The sequence below is a fragment of the Phyllostomus hastatus genome, unplaced genomic scaffold (assembly GCF_019186645.2).
Source record: "Phyllostomus hastatus isolate PE091 unplaced genomic scaffold, TTU_PhHast_1.1 phas_contig_90, whole genome shotgun sequence".
Classification (NCBI taxonomy): Eukaryota; Metazoa; Chordata; class Mammalia; order Chiroptera; family Phyllostomidae; genus Phyllostomus; species Phyllostomus hastatus.
The window spans coordinates 3,437,282-3,454,360 of record NW_025333984.1 but is presented as its reverse complement, the minus strand read 5'-3'; the positions used below and the strand labels follow the sequence as shown (position 1 = coordinate 3,454,360).

Genomic DNA, 17,079 nt, shown 5'->3' with positions numbered 1-17,079 from the left:
GAGGTCAGTTCCAATACACCATTTATGTTTACTTGTAAGTGAAAAACAGACCAATGAAAAATCACCGCCATGGTTTCTGCAGTTAAATAGTGAATACTCTCTTTATTCAGAAGAATACTTTTTAATAGAATTACATGCATCAGTAAATCAGTACAGTGAGGAGTTACAGGGATGGGAAATCTCATTTCAGGAAATATCTCACTCTATATCTACATTTCATAGTAGGGCTCTCAACTCCCAGAATCCCCTTGACCCAGCTCAAGTGATTAGTGACTAAGGAATAGATGATGGGCTGACTCCCAGGGTAATCAGTCAGATCTCCAGGTGTCTGAGGATAAAAGAGAGAGGAGGAGAAAGCTCTTGTAAAGGAAGAGATTATTATATGGGGACTGGCAGGTCCACTAAGGTTCCCTGAGAGATTGAAGAGGGAGAGTTGGAGTTGGTGCCCAGTTCTTCTTGGTTACATTCTTCAAGGGCTATGGTTTGGTCCCGTCCATCTGTCTCTGAGTCTCTGTGTAGAGAAAAAGAAATGACTAAGGGAATACCTAAAACTATCAACCTGAAGACAGGTTGCATTATGGAGCTCAGATGCTAGAGACACATTCAAAGCATTGTGTTTCCAGTAGCCTTGGGATCACAGAAGGAGGCTGACATGAAGCATTTACCTGGTTCGAAGTCGAGGCCACTTCCTCCACTCTATGGCTAGCACCACCCCCAAAGCTACAACCACCACTACAATCAGGCTACTTCGGACAATGTTCCCCACAGTGCACTCCTGAGCAGCAAGCCCTGTGATGATAAAAAAGGAGAAACCAAGGCCATGGAGGTTAGCACATCTTCCACTTGATCTTTTGTTGCTTCCTCATGTGGCCTCCTCTAAGCTTTTCTGGAGAGCCATATATTGAGACTGAAGAAGGGGTGATCAGAAGCAGTGCTTATGCTTAGGCAGAAGCAGCCCTCGTTTGGGGGGGGATTGAAGAGGCTTTGAAAATATGTGGCTTACTATCTTTGAGCAAATCTGAAGTCCACCTCCTCACCATCCTTGGAAAAATATAACCACACTTGTCTCTGACTCTAAACCCTCCTCCCTCCATATTTTGGCTGTTTCCATGGGGACTGTCTCTGGGATCCCAAGTGTGCTATGCCAGAACTATGGAGGGATTATCCACTTACCTGCTGCACCCACCAGCTCCAGAGGGTCACTAGGCTCTGACCAGATATCAGGGTGGGCCTGGAGGCGGTAGCTGCAACTGTAGTTTCCAATGCCTTTTCCTTCTATGTTGTTAATGACAAAGTCTCCATCCTCTGAGAATTGCTGAGGTGCTTCCTCTCTGTCATGTTCCAGGACAAATTCAACACCTGGCATTGGTCCTCGGCACTGAAGGGTGATTTCTTTCCCGAGCTTGAACACTGTGCTGGGCCAGGCTGACAGGGAGGGTTTAGGAGGTTTATCTGCAATCAATCAGAGCACAGAATTAGAAGTAGCCCTTAACCCAGCCCTTTACCCACTTAGGCCTAACTATTAAAAACACTATAAAATCTAGACTGTTACTGAAGTCTACAGGACCTTACCAGTCACCCAGATGTCCAGGGAGTCACTGTGATTGGAAGCTGCAAGGGGAGTAGAGTCCAAATAATAAACACAACTATAGATCCCAGAATCTTCACCTCTCACTGCTGGCATCCAGAAGTCAGCCCTGTAGCCACTTGGTCTCTGTTGCTCTAAAGGCTCTTGAGAACCCTCTTTCAACAGGACAAATGTTGAGTCTGGCAATTCCCCTTGACATTGAAGAGTCATATTTTCCCCAGGGGCCACCATGAGACCAGGCTGGGCTAGTAGGCTGGGTTTGGGGAGCAAACCTAGAAAAATATAACCCCTGGTCAGAAAGAAGTTAGTTGCCAGTCCATTACCCTTGGGGACTTGCTTCATTAAAGAGGAAAGAGTATTCCTTGACTCTTCTTGAACTCTTTGAAAACCATCTGAACCATCTACCAGTTTATTCCCTCCTTTTAGTACCCCCATGCCCATTGCAGAGTATCTTCCCCTTACCTGTGACTATGAGTTCCAGGGTGTTGCTAGGCTGTATCTTGATAGGGCTGGCCCAGTCAGGGTGGTAGCAGCAGGTGTAACGCCCTATGCTAGCACCAGATATATTGGTGATGGGGAATGCCCCATCAATACTGGTGGATCCCCAGAGCTGCACTGAAGTGGCTTCTTTTTCTTTGTGCAGAATGTACCCTACTCCATGGACTGGCCCTTGGCACCAGAGAGTAACATTCTGCCCCATGTGAACAACAGAACTGGGCTTGGCAAACAACCGTGGCTTAGGAAATGTGTCTAGGGAGAGACCAAAGACACCAAGTGGTGAGTATGGAAACTTACCACTTGCTGAATTAACACTTTATCTTTTTCCTTCTGGCCACAATTTCCCCCCCACTCCATGGCCTAGTCTAGCCTTGCAAGAAAGATTACCCTCTCAATCTCCTACGGACATTTTCTCTGTCTCATTTACATGCTTTGTTTGTCCTTACCAGTCACCCAGATCATAATGGGTTTGCTGAGATGTGATCCCCTGTTTGACATGGTCGTCTCATAATAGACACAGCTGTAGTTCCCAGAGTCTTCTTCTCTAACAGTGTGGAGGAGGAAGTCAGTTGAATTCCCTGAGGTACTCTGGAACTGTATAGGAACCTGGGTTCCCTCATGCAAGAGGGCAAACCTCATGCCCTGGAAAGCCCCTTTGCAGTGTAGGATCACATTTTTCCCAGGAAGCACCACAGGACCTGGCTGTGCCAGGAGAGTGGGTTCAGGGTAGAATTCTGAAATTAAAGAGACCACAACATGAGAGAAATCTGTCACCTACATTCTGTAAGTTGCTTTTTTACTGTTATTATAAGAAATGATGTATTTATTGTAGAAATTTAGAAAATACAGAAAAAAAACAATGAAGAAAATATCATTCTGCCATTCAATGACAAACATTCTTTATACATGTTTCTATATTTCCATTCCATTAATATTTTTCTATACATACCTATGTCATTGTAGCTATGACTATTTGCATAATTTGGATCTTACTGTCCTCCCTCTTCTTTGTGCAGTTTAATATCTTTCACTTAACTTTATATTGTAAACATGATGTTACACAGCCTTTGAAAACTATCATTTCTAATGGCTGCATCATATGCAACTGATATTCCAAGGTCTTTGCCCTTTCTCTGAAGGCCATCTAGCCCACCAATCTCTGACAGAGCAGCTAAAGAAAAAGTGGACATTGAGGCTAAAGCTCAAGGCTGAGCAACAAAATGATTTCAGAAATAAGGCAACATGAACTTGGCTCTAGGGATTGGACACCTTTATTTGCAACATTTCTCTCCCCCCAAATTAATTACTTGCCTCCTCCCTCTCCTTTGTCTCTTATTCATATGTTAATAATAATATCAGCGACTGCCTTACACAGACTGTTTACCACGTGCGAGTCACTGTCCTAAGCACTTTCTTGGTAATTTTTAGAAGGCGCACTTCTTTCTCTCTTGCTGACAGGCCATCCACCCACTGTCCCAGGTTCAGTACCCCTCCATCTTCATTTCCCCACTCCTGACCTGTCACCACGAGCTCCACAGATTCACTGGGCTCAGACCAGATAGCAAAATCATAATAGCGGCAGCTGTAATTCCCTCCATCACCAATGCCCACCGAAATGATTAGAAACTGAGCTGCACTGGCTCCTGGGCTTGACCAAGACCTGTCACTGGATGCTATTTCACTTCCGTCTTTGTAAAGAATAAAGCTCATGTGCTGGTGGGGGGTAGAGCAATTGAAAGTCACTCGGGCACCAGGAGTGACCACTGGGCTCGCCCATGTGTTGAAGAAGGGTTTCGGGTACATGTCTAGAAGCAAAAAACACAACACAACACAACAAAACCAACTTAAGGAAAGAAAGAAAGAAAGAAAGAAAGAAAGAAAGATAGCTAATATAGGTAACATTGGTTCTAGGAAGCCACTTTGTTCTTTATAGTATTTCATTCAAAAGTAGGTGCATTTAAATAATGCAGGCAAATCCATTTTGCGGATGGCTTTGTAACAGGGATCCCTCACCCCCACCCCTCAACTCCTACACCTGAATCACTGTTATCAGAGAAGACAATGGAGGCTAGCTAAAAAAGTGAATTGTCATTGGGGCTCTGCTGTTTCCCTGAGCCTCAGTTCGCCCATTTGGACAAGAAGGGGAAATAGTACATGCTCTACAATGTATTATTTCCCTTTCTTGTCCAAATATCCTTTGAATATTTACTTTATAGCAAAATAAAATAATTAATATAAAAATAATTAGAAAAATTAAAGCACCCTCCAACCCCAGCTATTAATAACGATTACTGCTATTAATATCGTGCAGCCAGAGGCCCTGGCACTCCCAGCGCCACGCCTGCTTGGCTCTAAGATTGGACACAGGCTCCTAGGACCAGCAACAAAGTGTGCTGTGGGGAAAGGAGTGTCTGACCTAGAATTTTGCCTCCCCGCTCCTCCCTCACACACCCTTTTCAGATCTACCTTTTATAATAAGCTCCAGGGGCTCACTGGACTCAGACCACTTGAAGGGGTGCATTTCAGTGTGAGTGCGGCAACTATAATTGCCTTCGTCTTTATCCTCCATTCTTTGGATTGTAAAGAAGGCTTCTCTCCCAAAGGCACCAAGTTGCTGGACAGGTTCCTGCAATCCCTCCTTATATAGAGCAAACCCCATGCCTGCCAGCCATCCTTTGCACCGAATTTGCAGTTGCTGGCCCCGGATTGGTGGGGAAGCAGAAATGACAGGTTTGGGGAGGATGTCTAGAAAACAAAATGGGTTTGAAGGTGCCCAAATGGGACGCTTGGAGTCACTTTGTCAGCCAAAAAGAAATCCATCTTGGACTGGTCTTCAGCTCCTCCTGAGTTTCCTCTCACTCTTTTACCCACCCCCCACTCCCATTTCAGTGTCCCTTCTCTCCTACACACAGTACAAACCTCTTGGGTATGATTCTTTATTCATTCCCCCACATCCAGTAACAGTGCTGGAGTCTCAGGGGCTCTGGGGATTACTCCGGAAAACCCCTGTGACATTTCTTACCTGTCCCCACCAGCTCAAGTGCCTCGCTGGGCTCCGACACAGCCAGCTCCTCCCATGAATGGCAGTGGTAACTCCCGGTGTGGCTCTGGGTCAGGGCGCCAAGGGGGAAAGCAGCCCGGACCTGCTCTGAGGCTGGGCGAGTTGCAATCCACCCAGTCCCGTCCTTCAGCAGCACAAACTCCTTAGTTGATCCGGAAGGGCTTCTGCACCATAGGGTTAAGTTCTTCCACGGGGCCAGAGGGAAATTGGTCTCTGCCCATAGCTCAGGCTTAGGGGTTGGCATGATTATTTCTAGAAACAGCAAAGTTAGTGAAGCCATCTTCCCTTCTCCCCCCAGTTCCTTATCCTTGAACCCCTACCCAGATCACACTGCCCACCTTCCTTTTCAACCCAAATCCAAACTCTTTCCTTCCTTCCACAGGTGCAAGGGAAAGGGAAAGCTGATGTTTCAGGTGAGACTTAGAAAAGTTCAGAAGCTTGAGGGAAATTTTGCAGGCACAAAAGCAGAGTTGGAGGCTGAATTTTGCCAGCAACTTTAGCCAGAGCTCCTTTCTGGCTGTCCCTCTCTTCCAATCAGTCACTCCCTGGTTGCTGACACTGACACTATGTAGTTATTTCGGATCTCTAGGGAGGAATGTCCCAGTCTGGAGCAGAAAAAAAACTCACCAGTCTCTTCTGTCAATACCCCTTTGCACAGTCCTGCAAAAGAAATTGCTGCCAGAACTCTGCCTCCTCCCCAATGGGACTTCACCCCAGCCTCTGCCCAGGCCCCTTACCCCAACCCCTTGTACTCACCACAGCAGAGGAGAGCCATGGTTATGAACAGCATGGTGACCCCTTGAGCTGTTCCCAGCAACCAGGCTTCTCTAGTGAGACCAGAAAAGAGATGAGAGGAGTTGCTGAGATTAGGGGGAGGGCGGAGAGAAGGGGGCGGCAATTTATGTCATTGGCTTACTCACCACCCAATAGGCACTCGATATGGCCAGGCTAATAGGAAATAATCTTTTCTGACATCGATGGCTTTTCTTTTTGAGGGCCTCACCACCTACAAACCTCTTGCTCTTTCATGACCCACATGGCCCCCCTCCCCCTCCCCATCCTATATCAGATGTCAGCTCCCCATAGCCCCTGATTAGGCTGTTGCTGGAATTGAGATGTCAGATGTGAAAATGCTTTTGTAACTTTAACTCTCAGAACCTCTGGAGCTCAGTGTGATCGGCAGCTCTGGGTAGTGGGTGTGAGGGTGGAGGGAGAAATAGTGAGTGTTTCACCATTATCAAGTTTAAGTTTGGAAGCAATTTTTATTATGGCAGTATTGGTCCTCAGACCAACCTGCTTCACCTGCCTTTGTTATGGAAGGGTTGCCTAGGCAGCCACAATGAATTATCAGAAGATTGTCAGTGTTTAGCTAAGCCTGTCAGAGAGCAGGACCTCTCTACCCACCCCCACCCCCCAGAGTATGACTAGAAATATGCAGCAGGTTTGGGTTCTGGGTCCTGTAAAATTAGATATTAAGGCAAAATCCATTTGAAAATTTTTATTTAGAAAACACTAACCCTTCTTCCTAGTAAAATAAACCTGCTTATCAAGCTGCTTTTTCTGAAATCTGTTTTTTAAACTCATTCTTTGATACAGTGGTCATGGGTTGAAGTGGGACACTTGAAGATACATCTTTCCTAACCCCTGGCTTGGAGATTACCCCAATGTATATGGAACACAAGATAGATTTTGAGGAGAACTAGAACTCATCCTCCACCAAAACTTTGAAAACTCAACAGTGGTGGTTTTTGCAGAAGGTGTAGGTGGCTCCCTTCTTGTTACTGAAGCACTTTGTCCATCAGATCCCAGTGGAAAACACAGACACACACATAATTATAATCCACTGTGTATTGAATACTCCCAAACACACAAAGGTTTATGATCATGGTGGGGGGTACAGCCAGGAATAGAGGATAGGAGGAAGTAAGCAAGGTATTCAGGAGCTGAGGTTCCCATCAGTCTAGGAGCTGTCATTTCTTTTTTTATTTTTAAACAGAACAGACTGAGAACAGGTTATGGGGATGGGGTAGAGAGAAATGACATCAAAGATCAAACAAAATGGCAGGAGAATCATTTGGCTTGCCATTTTCTGGGTCACAGGAAGCAGTCTCATTTCTTGCTTCCAATCCATTCCCTCATCAGATGCTTATCAAAGTTAAGATTATATTCCCAGAATGCTCTGCACAGGTAGTTGGAGGCTAGAGTGGCAGAGAGACTGGTTTATATGGTAACTGGGATAAACCAGAAGACTATCCCTTGAGAGCTAGAAGTTAAGGATGGAAAGTTGGGATAGGAGTTTGATAACTTCCTAGGGGACAGGAAAGCATGGCTTCTTGCAAAAGGAAAAAATTTGACCAAATTAATATGGGGGACATAAATAATCTCTGAGAGGCAGGATTGTATGGGAACTTTTCTGGGGAGATCAGTGAATGAGGTTCTGATAACTTCTCCAGCCTCTGAAAATTATGCATTTCTCCACCCTTTGGACTGGGTGCTGACCCCTCTGTGAGGTGAAAGAGAAACAGTTAGGAAGATAAATTCTTGTGTCTTAAGCCAAGAGGGCAGGGGATACAAAGGGTGTGCCCCTGTGGCTTATCTTTATTTGAGCATGACTTATTCCCAAGTCTCTGGAGAGCCTGGATTCAGCTAGATTGAAGAACAGAGGACTGGGACAAGATAGTTACCTGTTTCTTAGTCTCCAATATTTCCACCTTATCCACAGCACTACCAACAGCAAGGCAAGAAGATGCATGATCAGGGAAAACCTGATAATTTCATTCAGAATATAATTCCAGGTAAGCAAACCTATGACCAGAGAACAGAAGCAGGGCCCTTGTTGGGGATAGGGGCAGGTGAGCACATTCATGTGGGAAGAGAGAGCTGGTTACTGATGGTGAAGGGAAGATGAGACAGAAGTGGTCTTTTTTTTCATGAAGCATGGGGCCTTGAAAATATCCAGCTCACTACTTTTGAGTGCTTATGAGACCACCCTAGGGGAAGGATATTCAAACCCAAGGGTTCTGACCTACAAGCCCCTGACTCCCCTTTCCATACTTTTAGCTCACTGCTCCGGGATCCCAGGGTATCATGGCCAAAGCTGTGAAGGGGCATCCCTATACAAAGTTGTCCTCTCACCTGCTGGCCCCAACAGCTTCAGGGGCTCACTGCAATGTGACTGGATATTAGGGTGTGCTTCTATGTGATACATGCAACTGTAGGTCCCTGCGACTTTCCCTTCAACAATACTGATGATGAAGTCTCCATCCACTGAGAATTTTTGGAATGTTGCTCTTTCTTCCCATTCTAGAGAAAATTCAAGTACCAGATGAGGTACTCAGCACTGAAGGGTGAAGGCATGGTCCAGCCTGCTGGGCCAGACTGATGGGGAGGGTTTGGGGGTCTTATCTATAATTAGTTCAGTGATCAGAGTTAGAAGTGACCTCAAACTCAGTACCTCTTTCCTCACAAATGTTTTGTTATCTCTCTATTTAGTCTTATCTTCCTTTCTACTTTCACCAGATCAGTAGCTTCAAAATTTGACTTTGTATCAGAACCCTTTGACCAACTCCTTGGTGCCCACTACTACCTTCAATTGGGACCTCATACCTATAAGTTTCCCCTGACATGAAAGAAAATAACTCTTCCAGTGGTTAAAATGGGATTAGGTCTTGTCCTGGCTGGTATGGCTCAGTGGACTGAGTGATGGCCTGCAAACTGAAAGGTCTCTGGTTTGATTCCCAGGCAGGGCACATGCCTGCATAGTGAGCTGGGTCCCCAGTTGAGGGCATGCAAGAGGCAACCAATCAATGTATCTCTCACACATCAGTTTCTTTCCCTTTCTTTCTCCATCTCTTTCCCTCTCTCTAACCTTAAATAAATAAAATTTTTAAAAATATAGGGCTAGCTCTTGCTAAGAGGTAGGGCTTGAGTAACAATCCTGGAAGAAAGGGTACCTAAAGTTTTTGAAGAAAATTTTATATCAACCTCTTAGTGTGCTTTTTCTTATCTCATAACTTCAAGAGGATACAGGGTCACTAACACTTTTTAGAATACTGTAATGATGATAAAAACAAACAATAGTTGTTAGCACTTGCCTACAACCATAAGCTCCATGGTATTGTGTGATGTCATCCTGATGGAGGTCTTCCAGGAGAGGAGATAGTGGCAGGTATAGATGCCAATATCACTGGAGGTCACATTGTTGAAGAAGAATGACTCATCATCATCAGTGTTGGTGACATCCATGAGTTGAAGCGATTTGTCTTCTTTCTTATAGAGTGCAAGTCCCATTCCATCCACTGGCCCTTGACAACACAGGCTCATGTTCTGACCCATTTGGACCACAGGATTGGGCTGAACAAGTAGCCAGATCTTGGAGATAGTGTCTAGGATGAGACCCAAAATATAAAGGACTAATAGTCTGACTTCCTCCTACTACTACTTGAGGTTCTTTTCCTCCTCTTCCTCTACTTCACCCTTGGAAAATCCCACCTCCTCCCATAATGTTAGTCCTGGCTGCATGATTAGGTTCTTCAGGGGGCCTAGAAGGAGTTGTTTCCTTAGCTCTTAATATAGGTCCCATGGCACCCCCTCTCTTACCGGTTACCCAGATTTTCAGGGTATCACTGAGGACTGAACCTCTGTATGACCCATCATAGTAAAAACAGAGGTAATGTCCAGCATCATGGATTTTCAAAGCCTGGAAGAAGAAATGTGCCTCATTTTTTAGTGGCCTCTTGTGGTAAAAGGACTTCTCCAAGTCTTCAAGCTTTATTAGAGCAAAAGTCATTCCATAGATTGGCCCTTGACACCTGAGATTCAGGCTCTCTCCAGGTGTCATGATGGGCCCAGGATAAGCTGTCAGAGTTGGTTTGGGATATAGTCCTAGAAAGGGAAGAAACCCTGAGTTAGAGGTAGGATGATTCTTCCCTGTTATTTTCTGTTGCTTTTCTAGTTTCTTTGAACAGGAATTTAAAGGGGTGCATGCCCTCACCTTCCTTGAATCTTTGCCTCTTCTAAGATGCAATCAAGGATGTTAACTTATGCCCTTGGCCTCTCACCAGACTCTATCAGCTCAATTGAACACTATGTTTCATGGTGTGTCTCAGTAGAATATCTACATCTGTAATTCCCTGTATTTTTAGGTCCCTAGAATGACAAATGTAATTTTTCCAACCACTGGGAAACCAGACTTCTGAAAAATGACTTTTATTCCATCTTTGCAGAGCATAAATGCAAGTGAAGTATTAAGGATAGATTTTGAACACAGGTAAGATCCTACTTCCCAACAGCAGATTGAAAGAAGCCAATAAGGAGGAGTTAGGCTGTAAGCCTGCAAACCAAAGAAATCTCTGTTAATTGGGACACATTTTCATTTTCAGGTATTGTTCCTCCAAAGAGATTATACTACAAAATAGAGGGCAAACTTTCTTCACATACCACTCCTTCTTACCCACCCAAATCTCAGGTAAACCAACCCATCCATTACTGGAAATATGAGCTCCATCATAAGCTCACTGAGCATTTAGGATGTATCAGGAATCATGTTGGTCTAGGGATATGCCAGTAAAGAACACAGTTCCTGTCAGCAAAAAGCTCATGGCCTAAAGGGGATACTAGTGACCAGGTAACTGCAGAAGTGTGTGATAGTGGAACCTATGCTGAAAGGAAATGCATGCAACAAACATATATATATATATATATATATATATATATATATATATATATATATACACACACACACACACACACACACACACAGGTCAAACTGACATTTGTTTTTTTATCTTCAATAAAAGCTATACTAATAAAATTAATATCTACCGTTTATTGAGAACTTAGATGCCAGGCACTGTACATGTATTATATTTAGGCAAATCCTCACAACAACCCTGTGAGGTAGGCATTATTGTTATACCAATTTTGCAGATCAGGAGAGTGAGGCACAAAGAAGCATCATAGAGTAGATTGGATAAATGTTGTTATCCCATGTTGAGTAGGGGAAACCAAAGCACAGAGAGGTGAAGTCACTTGCTCAAAATTGATCCACAAAGAGACAGTGTCAGAGGTGAAACTAAAAACTAGGATTACTGCTTCTAAGTCCAGGTATTTTCTATAGTACCACAGCTTCCCCCAACCTTAGTAGCTTGATGGATAAACTAAAGAAAATGTGGCCAATTCTCTCTAATAAGCATCCAGGCCATGGTGTGGGGGTTTGGGACTAGGGTGTACAACTGGCATTTGGACATTTTGGGGAGCATTCTTCTGTGTTTAAAGCTTGTTACTGCTGTACTGGATCTGTATATACATGACTAAAGCAATTTATACAGTAATTTCTAAAATGTACACAATTACTTTTTGGTCATGTTTGCTCATTTTTATCACCAGCACTAGCAATTTATTATGTTTTCCACACTAAAAGTTAATAATCACAAATAGAATAAAATACATTTACATTTTTAAATATCAGTTTAAAAGGTTGCAGTGGCAGTGCCTGTGCCTGGCACATATTAAGTGCTCAATAAATACAGTCTAATGAATGCATGATATTCAACAAGTAGAAAACAACAGATGTGATGAACTGAAGCTGCTGGACATCTAGCTGGGCTCATTCACTAGCCAAGTGATTGGCTCCCACACACCTGCCTGGTAGTATGGGTGATTCTGATTTGCATCTCAGTAAAATGTCAAATGACTCTGGCTAATGGTCCTTGCAGGGACTAGGAGCTGATGGAGAAAAGTAAAATCAGAAACTCTATCTCATCCAGCCATGATCCCGGGGACAACAATCATCAGACCCCAGCAACCATAGCTATACCCACCTGCCACAATCAGCTTGAGGGGGTTGCTGGGCTCTGACCACAAGGTGGGGAGTATCTGGATGTGAGTGCGGCAAATGTAAACCATTTCTCTTTCAGGTGCCATGCTGGCAATGGAGAAGATGGCCACTGTTCCGGTTGAGATTTGGTAATCCACAGGCTCTGCATATCCTTCTTTGAAAAGCATGAATACCAAATCCTGTAGCCAGCTATGACAAAATATGTTAATATTATGCCCAGGAAGAGGAGAGGTCTCAGACTGGATCCAGAACATGGGCTTGGGCAGCTGACCTGGAAGGAGAGAACAATTGGAATTCAAGTAAAACAGGGAGCTCAGGAGAGAGCTCTATTTAAATGAGCCTTCCTGTATGATCCTTATGTGCCACTCCTTTCTCCATCTTGGGTCTCCCCTAAGTTAAGAGCCTGCCCTCTAAATCGGTTCCAGAGTTTGCATCCTAACTCTACACTGCCTACGAAGAGAAAGTACTTATTTACTGACTATAGAATGCTTGAACATATGTATGTATGTGTTTGAGGTAAATGAATAAATGAATTAAACAAACCCTGCATTAGAGAGGCAAGTTTGAATCTTAGAAGCTGTAGTTTCTTCTTGATTACCCATTTCTGTTTTCTTACCTGGTGCCTCCAACTCTAAAACTTTACTGGGCTCTGACCAGCCTGTCTCCTTCCAGTAGCAGCATCTGTAAAAACCTGTATTGGACTTAGTAAGGGCACCTATAGGGAATGAAACTTGAAAGGTCTTGTAGGAAGGGCGGATCCAGGTCATCTGTGTCTTATCCTTCAGCAGCAGGAACTTGCTCGAAATCCGAGAAGGGCTTTTGCACCAAAGTGTGATGTTCTCCCATGGGGTCTGGGGGTAGTTGGTCTCTATCCACAGCTCCGGTTGAGATTTTATCACTGTCATTCCCAAAGATCACAAAGATGTGAGCAGTACAACCCTCCCATAATGTGCCCCCTATGTCCCTTAAAACTAGTCCTGACCCAGATTCTTCCATTTGTCTTCCCTTGGGAACATGTGGAAGGTGGGAGAGGGACCCCAGAATATTTGTTTAAGAAATCCAAATAAGTTGGGGAATAAAGTGCAAGGCCTGACCTCCTTTCCATCTAAGATAAAGATCTTTACTATTCTGTGGGAAACCAAGTCATCAAGTGAGGGACTTTTATTCCTAACTGGCTCAATCTGTGAGTTTTCTTTGGGATCTCAAGGTAGTTTGGTCCAGGGCCATGGAGGCAGGCCGATGTCTTAGAACCTTCAGGAAGGAAGTTACCTGAGGTAATTGGACTTACTTACCTATTGCTGTCATACCCAGACTCAGTCCTAAAAAGAGAGATTATGGTAAGGGAAAACCTCCTCATTGCCCCCACCCACTCACAAACATCAATACTCTTCTCTCCCTCCCTAATGTGCCCACTCATAGAGGTATTTATGACAGGGTCACTTACCCCTCACCCATTCCTTATACTCACGAATGCAAAAGAGCAAGAGGGTGAATGTCCACAGCATGGTGACCTCCTCCCCTGGTCTGTGCATGGTCATGGGGCTTCTGTTGCTCAATATGCACTTCAAGACTTAAAGGGCTTTGCCCTTCAGCAGGGGGTGAGATCTAAAAGCAGAAGTGTTTTTACTCAAAAAACTTGTTATGCTCCTTAAAGTTTATTTTGGATCACCAAACTGCAGTTGACAACTCCACTACTTTCTACTCCCAAACAAGTATGCAAGGTATTACAAGGTATTACAAGGTCACCTGTTATTTCCTCTCCTTGTCTCACTTCCCCACTTCCCCCTCCACTCACCCAAGCTCTTTGCTGGTATCTACGATGTCAGATTTGTTGAAGTGTCTGCTTTTCCTTGGGATCTCAAAGGGGTATGCAGGAGCCTCATAGAATGAAGGAAATGGGAGATGTAGAGAGTCCTCCAACAGTATAGCAAAGGAGGCATTCCTACCATCTGCACTTTGCTGACAAGGAAACTGTTTAGAGATGATTCATATTTTACCCAAAGTCAAAAATATTGAATGTCAGAGCTTAAATTCAAATCCAAGTTTAACTCCAATGTCTATGCTGTAAAACCAGCATTTAAACTCCCAGAGGCAGTCCTTTCCCCTATTCTTACCTTCCCATACCCCTCCTATCACATCCCATCCAGGTCTTCCCTTATGTGGAGTACTTCAGATCCAATGTTACTCTCATTCTTATCTCTTACTCCAAAAGCTCAAAACCCCTATCTCTAGTATGTGTTGGAGAATCAGGCTACTTGAGCTAATTAACATAAGGTGTCAATGATTTATTGGCTGCCTGCAATCTGTGAGTATTTTTGTTCATTGCCTCTAAGAAAAAAAGAATTATTTGAATTCCAGAGAATATGGCAAAGATGTGAGTTCAGGGAGTTCTCATTTTCTGAAAACCACTATTGCCCACAATGCCCTGAAAGTACATAAGGTAGACCTTTTATGCTTTCCTGCCTCACCCACCCCACACAGAGTATCCTTTTGCCAAGCAGAAGTGTATTCCCACCACACTAACTCAGGCTAATATCTTCCACTAATCCTCTATTCAGAATCTGAGGTCCTGGCTGACCCCAGCTGTTTAATCCTATCTCAGTAAAGCAGGGTAAAGGCAGTTCCCAGAACAGAAAGGGGCTTATTTTCCTTCCCAAACTTATCCTAGTACCACAGCCTCTAACTTGCTCTAGTGCTAACACTGGGCAGATGGAATAACAGGAAAACAGGGTTTCATTTTTAAGCATCTGGGCTGTAGGAAGCAGGTGGACAGTCAGAGATCCAGAGAGGTACAGTTTCCTTTTGCGGTTCTTCCTTTGCATTGAAGAATGCTCAAATCACCATCTCTGAACTTTTCTTATCTGTAAAGTGGGGGAATAATATCTACCTAAACATTGTTGTCGTGTTGGATGAGAGATAATATATGTATAGTGCCAAGCATATAGTAAACATTTCAGAAAAGGAGGCTATTTTTCTTCTTTCCAAATGGCACATCAACCTGTTGTAGGATTCTAAAGATGCTCTTTCCATCTCAGCTCCTGCAGGCCCTTATCTCTACTCCTTTCAGGGTCAGGGTCAGGGTCAGGGTTAGGTTCAGGGCCAGGCCCAGGGCCAGGCCACGCCCAGGCCCGGGCTTGGGTGCTGCCCTGTTGCTTTGTTTCCCTGGGAGCTTTGGGCCAGGATTTATTTGGTAAGCCAGGTTCTACTGCCAAGGGAAAGGTTCAACTTGGTATTCTGCTCCTGAATGCCATATGAGATTTCATCCTTGTCACTTGGCCTCCAAAAGCAAGGATTTGCCTCCTGGGGACTTGAATGGAATCAGGGAACCTGGAATGCTCAGCATGGCTGACTCCTCCCCAGTCACTAAGGAGACTATATCACTGATATTCAGCCAAATTGATGAATCTTATACCCAGGACACAGCAGCTATAAGATTCAGGTTAAGTTGCCATGCCCATTTTGGCCTTTCACACCTATACACCCCTCAACTTCAGCAGTCTAGCCTTTTTATCTTCCTCTTCTACTCCACCCCAAGCACTTTCCCCACTCTTAGGCACCTCCGCAGTGTTTTTGAGCATGACATACCACATACTAGAAATGTCTTATGGCTTCTGCCCGCTCCTCCCCGTGCATAGCTTTGAGAGCTCCAGGAATCAAAAGGGTTGGGCTCGGCAGGGTGCAGGGTACATGCTCCATTGAGGGTTTGGAGGGAAGACTGAGAAGGTAAAAGAAATATATCTACAGTGCCCAGAGATTCTCAACAAGGCAAGGCTGGGATAGGGAGGGAAGGAGAAAGGAAAGGAAGAAGAGAGTAGGGGGACAGACTGGGAAACTGTTTGATTAATGGCAACTAATTACAGCGGGAGACTATTTTGGGACTTTGTTTAGGATTTGGTAGCTAGTATTTAATCTTCAGCCACTGGACTATGCGTTCATTTGCAGGTACTTACAGTAGTTGAAGGTCCGTTCCGGTGTTGGAGATTCTCCAGTGAGCTCCTCCAGATGCAGCAAACTGCCCGGCGTGAGAAGAGCTAAGGACAGCCTCTGAGGCTCCATGCCCCGCCTCCCTCTTTACCCCGCCTGCTCGCTGGGCAGCTCCAGCCTCCTCCCCTCCCTCCACCAGGCTCGAGGAGCCCACCTACACTAACAACTCTGCCTGCCACCTGCAGTGCTCTGACACTGAGGTTTCTCTGCATGCCCCTCCCAGCTCTCAGCCTCTCTCCTGACTCCACGCAGAGGAACCAAATTCAGGCCCCTGTCACTTCGCCAGTGGCTCAGAGTTTCATTGGGTCACTATTCTAGAGGGAAGAGGGCCAGCTCACAAGACTGACAAAGCTGTGAATCCTTCCTCTCCAGCTTCCCAATGCCTTTAAGGGGATCTCATATCTTCCTCCGCCCATTTAATGATCCACAATGCATAAACATTGCCTTCACCATTTAAAGGTTTAAATGTGTACTGTGCGCCTGTGGGCCCTGAGCACCTACTATTTCTAATCCTTACAGCAACCCTACAAGATCTGTTACTTTCCTCACTTTTACAGATGAGGAAACCGAAGCCCAGAGAGGGTTAAGTAACTTGGGTAGCCTTCAGATTCTAGCTTGGGATAAAAGCACAGGCTTTAGGGACACACACATTTGGATTTCAGTCCAGGTTCCATTATTTGATAGCTGAGAGACCTCAAGTGAGTTAAACTCTCTGAGTCCTCATTACCCCATCCGTAAAATAGCTTTTTATTTTATTTTAATAAGAAAACAACAAAAGCTATTAAAAAAGTCTTTGATGGGATAGCACAAGTAAAACTTATAGCACAGTAAGCTTGGTACATGGTAGGTGTTCAATAACTAGTAGTTACTGCTACTACCACCAGTGATGTAGACAACTTTTCAAAAATTTAGTTGACCATGAAAGACTTTTCAAAATTATAATGTATGAATAAGATACTAAGCAAAGCTCCTGACATATGATGGGGTCAAAGAATAGCATCCAATTGACTCAGAGATCAATCGATTGTTGTGAGAAATAGTATAATTTTTCATTAAATGCATTTTTAGTTTCATACATATTAAACATTATCTAGAGAAAAGTACTGTAAT

At 44.3% G+C, this 17,079-nt stretch overlaps 1 protein-coding gene across 1 annotated transcript; it reads right to left on the bottom strand.

The window, feature by feature from the left end:
* Positions 1 to 378: 378 nt before the first annotated feature.
* On the bottom strand, positions 379 to 15,955 carry IGSF1 (immunoglobulin superfamily member 1). The gene is given in 20 exon segments (XM_045852278.1): positions 379 to 511; positions 666 to 789; positions 1,174 to 1,452; positions 1,573 to 1,860; positions 2,051 to 2,338; positions 2,533 to 2,820; positions 3,604 to 3,891; positions 4,553 to 4,831; positions 5,109 to 5,399; positions 5,775 to 5,807; positions 5,904 to 5,974; positions 7,832 to 7,952; positions 8,283 to 8,552; positions 9,242 to 9,532; positions 9,747 to 10,031; positions 11,969 to 12,256; positions 12,602 to 12,883; positions 13,278 to 13,304; positions 13,454 to 13,590; positions 15,936 to 15,955. Coding segments are annotated over 19 exon segments (3,996 nt in total). The 5' UTR covers positions 13,524 to 13,590; positions 15,936 to 15,955.
* Positions 15,956 to 17,079: the final 1,124 nt, after the last annotated feature.